General features: G+C 35.8%; 1 protein-coding gene across 3 annotated transcripts in view; it reads right to left on the bottom strand.

The window, feature by feature from the left end:
• The window catches only part of LOC127846925 (protein KIAA0100-like), a 115,019-nt gene that overhangs the window by 16,134 nt on the left and 84,326 nt on the right, over window positions 1-14,559 (bottom strand). For all 3 annotated transcript variants that reach the window (XM_052378359.1, XM_052378354.1, XM_052378344.1), the window contains 9 exons: window positions 14,192-14,361; window positions 11,072-11,242; window positions 10,108-10,218; window positions 8,992-9,081; window positions 7,729-7,794; window positions 6,689-6,786; window positions 5,741-5,821; window positions 3,779-3,908; window positions 534-858 (listed from right to left, as the gene is read on the bottom strand). In XM_052378359.1, the coding sequence (XP_052234319.1) occupies window positions 534-858; window positions 3,779-3,908; window positions 5,741-5,821; window positions 6,689-6,786; window positions 7,729-7,794; window positions 8,992-9,081; window positions 10,108-10,218; window positions 11,072-11,242; window positions 14,192-14,361 (1,242 nt within the window). The remainder of the gene's footprint in view (window positions 1-533; window positions 859-3,778; window positions 3,909-5,740; window positions 5,822-6,688; window positions 6,787-7,728; window positions 7,795-8,991; window positions 9,082-10,107; window positions 10,219-11,071; window positions 11,243-14,191; window positions 14,362-14,559) is intronic.

Raw genomic sequence — 14,559 nt, forward strand, 5'->3', positions numbered from 1 at the left:
AATGTTCAAATTCTATATTTTTAAAACTGAATTAATAAATATTCAAATAAGTATGAGTTACATAATATCAATAGCCATGAATAGGATGATCAACATAACACATTCATTTTATTATTGAAATAAAAATTGAAGAACTTAATTTTATAGAATTGTGTCATTTTAACAGATATGTCTATGTCTTAGAGAACAAATTCTGAAACATGTACCCTCGAAAAAAAAAGAATCGGGTAATCACTTTCTCTTAATGATCTTTAATTTGAATGCCACCAACTCAATGAAGGTTTCTATATATATATATAAACTCAATGAAAGTTGCTTTAGGCAAACACTAACTCAATGATTGCTGATATATGTATACACCAACTCAATTAAGATTGCTCTATGTAATAGCTCTTGTGAATACAATCCCTTTAAGAAATATTTACTTCTTTGACTGAATATTTAACTCTGGCACTCAAAATTATTGTTCTATATTAATACATCAACTTCTACACATAGATTCTGTCCAACAACTGCTAATAGCACAAGCCCACCTGGGGGTCGTTCAGTGCAAAGCACTCTCAAGGTCATCTTCCTGTTATCCACCCCTGTGGGTATCTCCCTGGGCACCAGCACGTCCTTGTAGATTGAGTTGGGCAACAGATTGGTTACCTTGACCCAGCCAAGCTCCACCTGGTGGCTCCACGTGTCGTTGTCACGATTAACCTTCGTGTACACAAAGTTACGGAGTGCAAGGTCTGAGATCCCGACCTGACCGTCCGGTTCTGTGAGCCGCCACTGGGCAAACTTGAAGCAGACCTCATTGCGTCTGATCACATACGCCTGCTGTGTCTGGGTCTTCTGCAGGGAGGACTGAACCTGCAGTGCATTACAGTAGATTTAAAGACTTTGAGTTCAATATTTGAGTCGTGTTCTGAAAAAACTGGGCTTAATGCATGTGCGTAAAGTGTCGTCCCAGATTAGCCTGTGCAGTCCGCACAGGGTAATCAGGGATGACACTTTCCGCCTAAACATGATTTTCGGTAAGGAGGGACTTCCCTGAAACTAAAAATACCACAACTGCTAATAGCACAAACCCACCTGGGGGTCATTCAGTGCACAGCAGACTGCACAGGCTAATCTGGGATAACACTTTACGCACATGCATTAAGCCCAGTTTTCTCAGAACGCTACTCATTTGATTTTCAAAAGTTTGAGTTTAAGGGTGTCATGCCAGCGAGTTGTGACTTTTGACTTCTATTGCTTGCATCAAATAGCAGCAAGAGTCTACTAAAATATAAGTATGCTTATGTTTACCTCCAACTACATTCCTTTAACAAGGGATAAAATTGTCACAAAAGCAGGTTTTCAAGTTGAAAAAAAAAGTCTGATAAAGGGAGACAATTCAAAGTGCGCATTGTTACCCCCCTTGTTTTTACTCGTGGCGACCTTGATTTCAATTTGAAACAAGAGGGCCTGAAAGGCCCAAAGTCGCTCATCTGAGATAACAAGATATTATTGGGACAAATCTTCTGGCCAAGTTTCATGAAGATCGGAAAATACATGTGGCCTTTAGAGTGTTAACAAGATTTTACTATAGCCATATCAGGAAAAATGCCCCGCCACTTGGAAGCCATTTTTTTCAAGCAAACATAATTATTTTCAAAAACATCCAAGATATCATGGAAACCAATCTTCTGACCAAATTGCATGAAGATTGGACAATAAATGTGGCCTCCAGAGTGTTAACAAGGTTTTACTATAGCCATATATAGCCATATAAGGAAAAATGCCCCGCCCCTGGTGGCCATGCTTTTAAAGCAACCAAAACCATTTTCTAACTCATCCAAGATATCATTGGGACAAATCTTCTGACCAAGTTTCCGTATGATCGGAAAATAAATAATACCTCTAGAGTGTTATCAAGGTTTTACTATAGCCTTATTTGGAAAAATGCCCAGCCCCCGTGGTGGCCATGTTTTTCAACCAACCGGCATCATTTTTGAACTTGTCCAATATATTATTGGGATGAATCTACTGACCAAGTTTCATGAAGATCGGACTATAAATGTGGCCTCTAGTGTGTTAACAAGATTTCACTATAGTCATATATAGCCATATAAGGAAAAATGCCCCGCCCCTTGGCAGCCATGTTTTTCAAGCAAACATAACCATTTTCGAACTGATCCAAGATATCATTGGGACAAATCTTCTGACCATATTTCATGAAGGTCGGACAATAAATGTGGCCTCTAGTATTAACAAGATTTTACTATAGCCATAAATAGCCATATTAGGAAAAATGCCCCGCCCCTTGGCAGCCATGTTTTTCAAGTGAACATAACCATTTTCAAACTCATCCAAGATATCATTGAGACCAATCTTCTGACCAAATTGCATGAAGATTGGACAATAAATGTGGCCTCCATAGAGTTAACAAGGCAAATGTTGATGTCACACAACGGACAACGCACGACGGACAAAAGGCGATCACAAAAGCTCACCATGAGCAGGTTGTGCTCAGGTGAGCTAAAAAAAAGTCTGATAAAGAGAGACAACTCAAAATCAAAGTATGCATTGTTACTGATTGTTCATAGTTACCCCGCCTGTTTAAAAATAAATCTATTTTTAATTGTGGCGACCTTAACCTTAGAGATATTGATGTAATTCTTTTGCGCGAAACACGGTTAAATGATGGTGAACAAATGTGACAAATGATTTTAAATCTCAGAATGAATGACATAGATATGGCCCCGACAAGCTTATAATTGGCCATTTCTGACCTTTGCACAAAAGTGTGACCTTGACCTTGGAGATATCAACGTAATTCTTTCGCGCGACACACCGTTAAATGATGGTGAACAAATGTGACAAATGATTTTAAAATCTCACAATGAATGACAAAGTTATGGCACGGACAAGCTTATTTATGGCCATTTCTGACCTTTGCACTCAAATTGTGACCTTGACCTTGGAGATATCGACGTTATTCTTTCACGCCACACACTGTCTAATGATGGTGAACAAATGTGCCAAATGATTTTAAAATCTCACAATGATCGACAAAGTTATGGCCCGCTAAAGCTTGTTCCGCCAGCCCGCCCGCCGACATTCGCCAATCTAATAACCAGTTTTTTCCTTTCGGAAAACCTGGTTAAAAATATTTAAGTACATAGCATGTTAACATTGAGTTGTAAACTCTAACAAAACAAATACCATGCTAATATGTGTCCTTGATTCATATTAATAGTTTTAATACTTAATACTTAAATGATAACAGACAATATTTTACTAAATTATTTAGATTTTCTTGTATCTATCTATATAGTACAAAACTTATTAATTAATTGTAACACTACTTTCATATATTTATCCATACAGATCAGTGTGAAGTTAATTTTGATGTGCTATAGAACACATTATTGAAAACTCAAACTGGAATACAAAACGAAAATTCTGGGCAGGCACACCATATTAGAGCTAGTTGGGTTAAGGACAACAAACATTCTTTAACCTTTTCCCACTTAGAAGCAAAGTGAAAATGGCTATGTTCAAACAGCCTAAAACCAGAACAGCCTGCGAGTAACTCGCAGTCTGTTCAGGTTTTATGCTGTTTGCTGCTCATAAGTATCTAAGGGCTGGACATAGAGTATTAAAAACTATAAATTAGAAAGAAAGGTAATTAGTTAAATTTAACTTTCTAAGAAACAACAAATTCGTCAAACTACGTATCTAAGTGGTAAAGGGTAAAATGCAAATCTATGTGGTAAAGGGTTAAAAGCGTTCTGATTTGCCTGACCTGTAACTGACTCTCCTTGAAGCAGCTGATACGGATTGCAAGCTCCTCATTCAGTGTGTTGATCTTGTCCTTGCACTGGCGCAGTCGCATCTGCAGGGTCTCCTGGTCGTCTAGCAGCTCATGTTGGTACCTGCCCGAAAATAGTCTGCATGCTTCAACAAAGGGCTTTTTTTTACTTTTGGTGATAGGAATCTTTGCTTTCTATTGGGAGAAAAATAATGCTACTTTTCAATTTCTGGAAACAAGAATATCAAATACAAGAGAAACTGATGGATGCTCCAAAATAATTCTCTTTGTCAATATTATTGGTTTAATTGAAAGCATGGAAACAAAAAAATGAGGCAATTTCTCTTTGAACAATCAATGGACCAGACAAAAATAAAAATATGTGCATGACCAATTGTAGGGAAACTGCCTGAAATATGCGTTTAAAGACTCAACTAAATAAAAATAAGAATATGGATGGATGGAAAAAGTGGCAACTATATGCTTTCCCTTTTTTGGATGCATAAATACAACTTATACTGTTAAAGTAAAATGAACAATCTTGGAGAATGATCCTTGTTATTTAAAACTGCTGACAGTTTATAATGGCCTCTATAAAATAAGACAAGAGATGTGTTTGTCAGAAACACAATGCCCCCTATTGCGCCGCTTTTTTTTTTTTGACCTTTGACCTTGAAGGATGACCTTGACCTTGAACTTCCACCACTCATAATGTGCAGCTTCATGAGAACGCTGCTTTAAAAATAAAAACAACATATTTATTTATTTTTACCTTTGACCTTGAACTTCCACCACTCAAAATGTGCAGCTTCATGAGAACGCCGCTTTGAAAAAAATATTATTTTTTTTGACATTTGATCTTGAAGGATGACCTTGACCTTGAACTTCCACCACTCAAAATGTGCAGCTTCATGAGATACACATGCATGCCAAATATCAAGTTGCTATCTTCAATATTGCAAAAGAAATGGCCAATGTTAAAGGTTTCTTTCCGGATGGACGGACAGACTGACATACTGACGGACAGTTCAACTGCTATATGCCACCCTACTTCAGGGCCCTCTTGTACTAAATTACTTTGGCATTGTTTAAACTTACACATTTATTGTTGATTCTTCCCTTTATTTAAACAGCTTCAGAGCCATCAGGGTTTTATTTAATCTGTTCCAATAAACTATTGATCTGCATATATACATTAATGACGTGCATTGTGTCCATATTGCCATCTATCCATGTTTCAAGTTTCATGAAAAAATATTAAGAACTTTAAAAGTTATCGCAGGATCCAGAAAAGTGTGACAGACTCACAGACTCACGGATTGACTGACTCACTGGTCTGATGAACACACAGAGCGCAAACCATAAGTCCCCTCCGGTGAAACCGGTATGGGACAATAAGGCTCAGGTAGTGGTAAATAAAATTGCACATGGTAGTTTTAATATGCTTCATTGGTTAGGATTAAAAATGTTGAAAAACAAAAGTTATAAAACTTCTTTTTATAAACAACTCAATTTGTGGAATAAGTTTTGTAATAAGCAAGACATTCTTTTTATGTTCATTTCAAAAACAAGTGCCAGTTTACAAAATGTAGAGTCATCATAAAATGAAAATGAAATCCAGGGCATTCATAATGATATCAAACGGTATGTGATTACTGTTTCTTAGAGTTTAGCCTTTTGTTGGTACTTTCACTCTTATCTCAGTGACCCCATTTTAATTCCCATCCACAAGACACCTCTCACAGCACTAAACCACACCTAAACTTTATCTCTATCAGCAACACTTAAAAAGCCTGGACTGCAGCTGTTCTTCAAAATTGTGTCCCAATTTTGGTGTGTCTGGTCACTTATTTAAATAGGAGTGCTGGGACACACTCCGATTCCTCACATATTGCAGCCATAGGCATAGAAGGAGCTCATGAACTTTGAAAACACAGGTATCTAACGAGTACTCACTCTACATTCTCTTCCTCCTCCTTGGCTTTGAGCACCAAGAACAATTCCTTCTCATAGTAGCGGTACTTCTCCATGTGCTGCCTAGAATACGTGCAAATATTACACACTTTGTAGAATGTCCATAAATCATATCAATTTCCATCCCTTTATTAAGTCTTTTTTATTTTCTGTGTTGGTTATAGCGAAATTCCAACATGTATATTTAAACAGTGTAAATTATCTTCATTAAAAATAAAGTTAAATATTGTTCTTCAATTTTACCAAGAACAACGTAGCATTTTCAATTTTTTCCCATTTGCCACATATCCCTTTATTCTTTATTATTAATTACAATTTACTTTGTTTAATATCTATGCAACATATTCAGTTATATTACATCCAATATATTTATGTTGTTTTAACTGCATGTACCCCGGTATCCTTATAAACTGCAAAAATTACTATCATTCTCTCATATAATTAGCTAACTCTTATATTCTTTTCAGTAGGGTATGTTTTGTTAAAAAAAGATGATCACATGTCAGGTTACAACAAATGTATTGTTTTAAACATTTCTCTATGGGTATAATGGTCGCTATGTATATCATTATTTTCGAAATACTGCAACATGCCCCAATTTAACTCGGATAAATTTGCAAATCCCTTTTTTTCTGAAATCTGCTGTTTCTTAAATTATGTAATTATTTAAAATTTGAACATACATGCCTGCATTATTCTCATCTAATGTTGATTGCTTAATAGAAGATGGATGTTCGGAACCAAACCCAGCAAATTTAAATCACAAGCTTTATTTACAATAATTTTAAGAAAGAAACTACCACTGTTGCACATAGTTGTTAAGTGTTGTGTGTACTTAAATATAAGATTATATTTCCAAATATGGTGAGATACGGATTACAAATATTCATGACACAGTATCATGTGACCTATTATATAGTATCATGTAACCTGACGCTCTCCTGAAGAGAGAGTATGGGAGTTTTTTGGTCCTCCACTCTGGAGAGCTGCAGTTGGAACCTCATGCTCTGGAGCTTCTCTGTCACTTCCTATAAAACAATACATCCAAAACTAGAACTATGGCACAAACATGACTATCACATCCTATATGTATTAATAATTGGATTTGAAAATAGTCATGTACATCTACTTTTAATATATGGAAATGACATGATGCAAGTTCCAATATGTTTTGCATGAGAAATGTGGAATTAGTTTTCGCTACAGTCTTTTTGTATTTTATTCAGACAAATAAATGGACTGACCCGCCAACTGACAATTCTTCCAATAAAACCTTGTGCTTGTGGTTCATAATGAACAAAAGATTGCCAAGCAATATTGTCCCCTACCGGTGAAACTCCACCATTGTCAGTAAAAAAAATTGTTGTTGCCATAGCAACCAGAATTCTTGACGTAGGAACAAAATGAAATGATGTTCATAATCTCCAAATTGCCATCTATCAATGTTTCAAGTTTCATGAAAAAATATGAAGAACTTTTAAAAGTTATCGCAGGATCCAGAAAAGTGTGATGGACAGACAGACAGACTGACAGACGGAGTGCAAACCATAAGTCCCCTCCAGTTTCACCGTTAGAGGACAATAACAGAACAATGAAAAGAAGGATAATGATAACTACAGTTCAATATTTCAGTATATCTTTGACAAAGATGTATCATTTTGCATTATTATTATTTAGTTCCACGTGCAGTATAAGCTGTTTTGCATTAATGAGATTATCTTGGTTAAAAAACTTTAATGACCTTTAAGGAAAAATTGGTTAGAACATGAAAACTTTGATTTCTACTGAAATAATAACTTTATGTATAACACTTAACTAATGTGGTTTCACGCTAAGTTATTCAGTACACTGACTTTTGTGAATTTTTTATTTATCCCAGCATACAATAACTTCACTTGAGATTGAACAAATGAAAATAATGGATTAATACAGAAAAGTACATTCGTTACAACATTTCTGAGTTTACCAACCTTTTTCTTGAGTTCCACATGCAGTAGGAGATTGTTGACTATGTCCAGTATCATATTGTACTGCAGCTGTACAAATCAAACATACAAGAAGTAACTGTCATAAACAACTGTCTTCAAACATCATTCACATGCACAGACTTACTCAAAATTAAATCCCAACTAGAATGTCTTCTGCAAGTCAATTTGATTTACAGACACATATTTCATTGAGAAGATGGGCTATGGATGGATCTTTAATTCAACATAAGATCTATACAACATATTAATGATAATAAGAAACTACATGGTTGGTACAGACATTGAGATCATGGTGACGAAGTGTGAATGACAACTTAAATGGTTGGTACAGACATCAAGATCATGATGTATAAGTGTGATGGAGAACTTAAATGTTTGGCACAGGCATTGAGATCATGGTGTATAAGTGTGATGGAGAACTTAAATGTTTGGCACAGGCATTGAGATCACGGTGTAAGTGTGATGGAGAACTTACATGCTTGGCACAGGCATTGAGATCATGGTGTATATAGAGAATACTAGGTCCGTGCCGAATAAAGCGAAGTTTATTTTGCGAGGCTTAGAAAATCTGAACCAGGAGCCTTGATGAGAGGTTAAGATTTTCTGGCCGAGCAAAATAAACTTTGCTTTATTCAGCACTGACCTAGTATTCGATTTATCCCATCAATTTTCTAAGTCGTCAATTATTTCTTTAAAAATAGAATAGGAAAATAGAACTACACTGAAAATCCCAAAGTTATTTTATGCAAACATCGTTTTATTATTTTATTCGTGCCCAGCCTTATATATTACAAAAAGATAAGGCACTAACCTGTTTTTCTGCTTATCATACCTCTACATCCCCAATTTTAACTTTTAAAATGTATTTTGCTGTTTGTGTTGCATTTTGTGTTTAAACTATATTCGTATCAAATTGTTTGTTTTTTTAAATCTGATTCGATTTTACTAAAATTGATTAATTTATAGTTGATTCCGGGTACTATGACCATCCACCACACATTACTGTTATAAGAGTCCGCCGCACATGACAGCTATATTTCAGCATTGCCGAAATAAAGGAAAATATATTCCACAGTGGTTTATTTCGACAAAGCATGTCTGATGATGGGATAAAAATGTAGATGACAACTTACATGTTTGGTACCGATATTGAAATCATGATGTAGTTGTGTGAATGACAACTTACATGGTTGGTACAGACACATGTATTGAGATCATGGTGTAGAAGTGTGAATGTCAACTTACATGGTTGGTACAGACATTGAGATCATGGTGTAGAAGTGTGAATGTGTCCACGCCTCCATCTCGTTGCATCATATCTGAGTCGTCCTGGGGCTGCAAGTATTGTGCAGAGGGACAGAATGTAACCTGGCCGCAGCACTCTTTATGAAGAATGCATTAGATTATGCACATGTGTGATCATTATAATTTTAACTATAGACAAGAGATGTGTCAGAAACACAATGCCCCCTATTGCGCCGCTTTAAAATAAAATTTTAATATATCATTCGGCAGGTCAAGTAATTATCTCCCTTTTAAAGCTTTTTACTTCCCTTGGATTGTATTTTTTGACTTTTGACCATGAAGGATGACCTTGACCTTTAACCACTTAAAATGTGCAGCTCAATGAGATACACAGGCTTGCCGAATATCAAGTAGCTATCTTCAATATTGCAAAAGTTATGGCCAATGTTAAAGTTTTCTGACGGACAGACAGACAGTTCAAATGCTATATGCCACCCTACCAGGGGCATAAAAAAAGTGATCAATTAACATTTTTGGTACAGGAGTAATTTGGCTGACTTACGCTCACTAAAAGATACAAATCAAAACTATGTGTTTTTTAGCTCATGTAAGGGGGCTTAAAAATACGTATCGCAGAACGAGAATAGGAAATCCACAGTAACTTGCCGACACAAACGTGACTGACCTATACCTTATTTAATATTATTATTTTAATGAAAATACCTTTGGTGAGTAAAATGAGACATAGTTGTTTGTATAGAAATGTGTTCTTTTAAAAGTCTCCCTCAATCTGTGACAAGTTTATGGTATAGACTAAGAAATAGTTAAACACTTCTTTGATTGCTTTTGGCTCATTGTCTGTTCCCTCAATAGTAGTTTTTTAAATTGAATTGATAATGTTCATGCACAAAATTTAGAGTTTCTTTTGATGGAAATCTTACTTATTCAGGGACATTGGGCAATGGAGATGACAGACGTTTTAATTTAATCACATCAGCAAAGTGATCGAAGATTACGGACATTACCAACATGCTATAATGCTCCCCCCAAAAGAGCTTCATTTGCTGTGGTATAGGAAAACAATTTTCTATTCCAGAGTGCTATCAGACCACCTACCGGAGGAGGCACCTCCTGCATAAGAAGTGGATCAGCCTCGCCGTAGTTCACATAGAAGAACTGACATTTGCATCTGGAGATGATCCTCTGCATTTGAATGGTCTGGTGTTTCTAAAATCAGTCAACATTTTGCCAAATAACTTATAAATTAACTGACTTTAAACAAAAACTGTCCATATGAAAAAAAAACATGTTCGATGATGATATCACATAGCATAGTCATCTTTTTGTATTTACAGGAGGTTACATGAAGTTATATCTCGTTACACACATGCAACAAATCAGTTGGTGATCTTTTTTAATTATTGTCTACAGCATATCTGGATTTTATTTTTGGATTGTTTTCAAAGCTATATTTATGTTTCATCCAAAATTTGAAATTGTGTTTGCAAATTTGATCAAGATTGTGCCATCTTTTAGATATATCAAGAAAATATAACATATTTTAAATTTTCTGAGTATTGCAGAATCTCAATTGTTTATGTGTCTTCTGATACAACTTCAACATCTCATTTTCAAATACTTTATTAAAACAAATAAGATACAATCCAATAACAAAATGTTTGATGCATATGTTGCATTGAAAAATTATATCCCAAATAAAATGTTGCAAAAATAACAAAATGAAAATGTAAACTTTCTCAAGCTACAATTTATCTTTATTTTAATTTTAACATTTTAAACCATTGAAATGGATCAAGTAGCATTTTTGCTACAACCATGAAAGTAACAAAATGCATTTTTACACATTTGTTAGTCCGTTAGAAAGTTAAAATTAGTTTAAGACTATTCTTACTTGATTCAAATTTTTAAGGCTTCAATTCCAAACCTTAAAAGCTAATGAGCAGCAAACAGTATAAAACCTGAACAGACTGCAAGTTACTCGCAGACTGTTATGGTTTTATGCTGTTTGCACATAGCCATTTCACTTTGCTTCTGATAGGGAAGGGTTAAAGTCTCTCACATGAGCCCCGCTGTAGCTAGTGTTGACAATACCGCCAACACTGTGACCAGAGCCAGCCATTTCCTGTAGACTAGAAGGATCTGGTTCTGACCGGTCTTCAACGTGCGTCTTTGACAACCACGGGATGTTGTCTTCTGTCAACTCAGGACCTGGGTCAACCGTTGCATAGTACTGTCGGAGGAAAGTTAGATTTGCTCAACCTATTGGTATTTAATTCGGAATTTAAATAAAGAACAGTCACACAGTTTATATGCAAAAAACCTTGAGTTCATATTTAAAATTATTATGTTTTCTTGCTGTTTATTGCTTGCAATACATAATCCAACAAGCAATGTGTTTGTGAAACACTATGTCCCCATATATATGACCTTTGACCTTGAAAGATGACCTTGACCTTTAACCACTCAAAATGTCATACATGCCATACGTCCTGGAAATGAACGTGTCCCGCAGTCCCGGAAATCTGTAAAAAGTCCCGGATTTTACAAAATCCATATACATGTGTATACATGTACCTTATCTTAGGTTTAACTGCACCTAAAACCACTGTGTTCCCAATAATCCGCAGCATGTCCGTGGCAATGCCTACCCGAATTGGTGACTACGCTACGTGTCAAAATCGATCAATTAACAGGGGCCCATTTATCATATCGATTGTCTCAAGTTCACAGTCAAATCGAAAAGGCATTTTTTAATGTGCTTGTTAATTGACTTTAATATACTGATTTTATGGCAGTTTGTTGGCGCACACTTTGAATGAGCAAAAACACTCGTAAGCAATGTACCTGCAGTAAGATCATGCAGACGACGAGTGACGTAATTTTCATAAGAGTGTGATTTAATGGAAGTTTGTTGAATTAATTATGTACAACTGTAAATGTTTCGTTCGATTCTCAAATGGGAATTTTTCAATTTGTAATCTGAAACACGCTTCCAAAATTTAATGCTTACCGCAAAACGCTGTGTATAACGCGCATTTATGTATAACGCTCATCTACTTTTTAAGCTAAAAAATCGGGAAAAAGTTTTTGAAGCAAAAAAATGGGGGGGAAAAATTCCGTACCACAGGCTTACTGAAAATCGTTATATATACATTGCCAATCTTCCGTGTTCTTTTATTGCTTCAATTATTAATTATTTTAAAGACGATAACAATACAACTAGTTTGTGTGTTTTTTTTTAAATCATATTATGCGTAAAAATAAATGTTTGGATTTAAATGAATTATGCATGAAATGCACACTTTCCATGAGGATACCATCAAGGTTTTCATCATATGTCTCCGAAGTAACTGTCCACGATTTTATAGTGGAGGAATACACATAACAGATGAATTAGTTATAACTAAGAAACTGACATTATCGATTGGTATTTTCACGTTGTTATTCATGCATGACTTATTCACAACCGCGCGTTTATTTACACTGCTGATATCATGCGTTCTTTTCGAGTGTCTGTAATTGACAGGAGACTTTAACGACTCAAACTTTTCAATACCATTACGACATTACCGGCGATAAACAAACAATGGAGGTGTGAAGCCGTTTGCCGGTTCGCATGTTTTGATAATAGCCCAGCTACACAAAACTTGACAGGTGACGCAAATTGCTCGATAACCACATCCTCAATCTAGACAAGACGTATGAAAGCGTGTAAACAAACACAACATCATTTACACATTTGAAAAGCAAGAGAAATAGTCATAAATATATCGGGAAAGACCTTGCCGATATACTATTGTAAATCGACAAGTGCCTCCAAATAAATTGTGTAACCCTAGTACAGTAGGGTATAATATTGTGGGAAAACAATAACATTTAAATAAAAATGGCTTCCTTGTTTTTCATTCTCTTCTTCAAATTTATTTGATTTCAATGCTCTATACGTACCTGAAAAAGATAGAAAATATTTATGTTAACTTTATAATGTTTGTCCATCTTATTCAGATCGTAAATATAACATTATTATTAACATAGTTACAGTTTAAACACCGGGAAACAGAATGATACGAATTACCGCAACTGGGTAACTGACAGGGAAATAATGTCTTGGCACGGCTGTAGTTGTGCATAACGCGCATCAAGTTTTTAAAATGAAATTTCGGGGTAAAAAAGTGTGCCTTATACACAACTTTTTACGGTACACGACATTAACAAATTCTAGCGTCAAATAAACAGTGCTTTATCCTTTGACTCAATAAAAAGCGCGCGAAAATTATGCAGACATGTAGAACGTCACAAGAAAACAGTGGGTGTATTTTGTGTTGCATGTTCAGTGGAAAAAAACCTGCCCCGATTGAACGTTATTTCATCACATCTTTAAATAGTAATAAATGCGCAACAAAGTTTTTATGCGGCAGTGGATACGCCCACGCATTTCCTGCCGATATATGACATGTTCACAAAAGCAATTTGGTGCTCTTTTTAACACGAAAAACACGTGGCTTGTATCTAGTGACGAAAGTTGTAATGTTTAATTTGACGTTAATGGATCTTGTGTATTTCGGATAGTCTTTCGAACTTAGCAATTTATGATGTGAAAAAAATGCGTATCAAAAATGCATATGTGTCTATATATATCGCTATGTATACATGTCCCGGAAACACGGCAAAAGTCTCGGAAAATTGAGCTCAATGTCCCGGAATTGGTCTGAAAATTTATGGCATGTATGCAAAATGTGCAGCTCCATGAGATACACATGCATCTCAAATATCAAGTTGCTAGCTTCAATATTGCAAAAGTGACATTTAATGAGCGATTTCGACCCATATATTTGACCTTGAAGGATGACCTTGACCTTTCACCACTCAAAATGTGCAGCTCCATGAGATAAACATGCATGCCAAATATCAAGTTGCTATCTTCAATATTGCAAAATTTATGGCAAATGTTAAAGTTGGGGCAAACAAACAAACCAACAGACAGGGCAAAAACAATATGTCCCCCACTATAGTGATGGGGGACATAAAAATATTTCACTAAGAGAAAGGCTATACAATTCATGTTAGCACTGTTAACATTAATTCAATTTATTTTGTAATTGCTACTGGTTAAACGGCTCCAAGCTCCCACGTGTTCATGGAGCTAAAAATCAGCGCCAAGTTAATGATTTCAACTTACCTGCATACACTCTAGAGATCCAGACCAGGTGTTCTTACTGCGCAGCTGGTTGTCACGCACCCAGACCGGTGTGTGCGTACATGAGAGAACCTTGGCCTTGGCAGCGGCCACAATCAGGAACCCCTGGGTCTCGCAACCCTTCACAATTATCTGGCTGTTGTGCAGCTCAACTAGGAAGAACAGATGAGTTGTAATGTTTTGCCATATTCAACAGCATTTTTGACACAATCGGTGGCCAGTCCAAGTTACAAAATCTATAAAGCCTATGAAATACAATTCTTTTATTAATATACTGTAATTAAGAAGCATCCTTCTTCCAAAGATTTGCTATATTTCAGCTTCACATTTGTAGTAACTACACAGATGCA

The sequence above is a fragment of the Dreissena polymorpha genome, chromosome 1 (genome assembly GCF_020536995.1).
Source record: "Dreissena polymorpha isolate Duluth1 chromosome 1, UMN_Dpol_1.0, whole genome shotgun sequence".
In the NCBI taxonomy this organism is placed as follows: Eukaryota; Metazoa; Mollusca; class Bivalvia; order Myida; family Dreissenidae; genus Dreissena; species Dreissena polymorpha.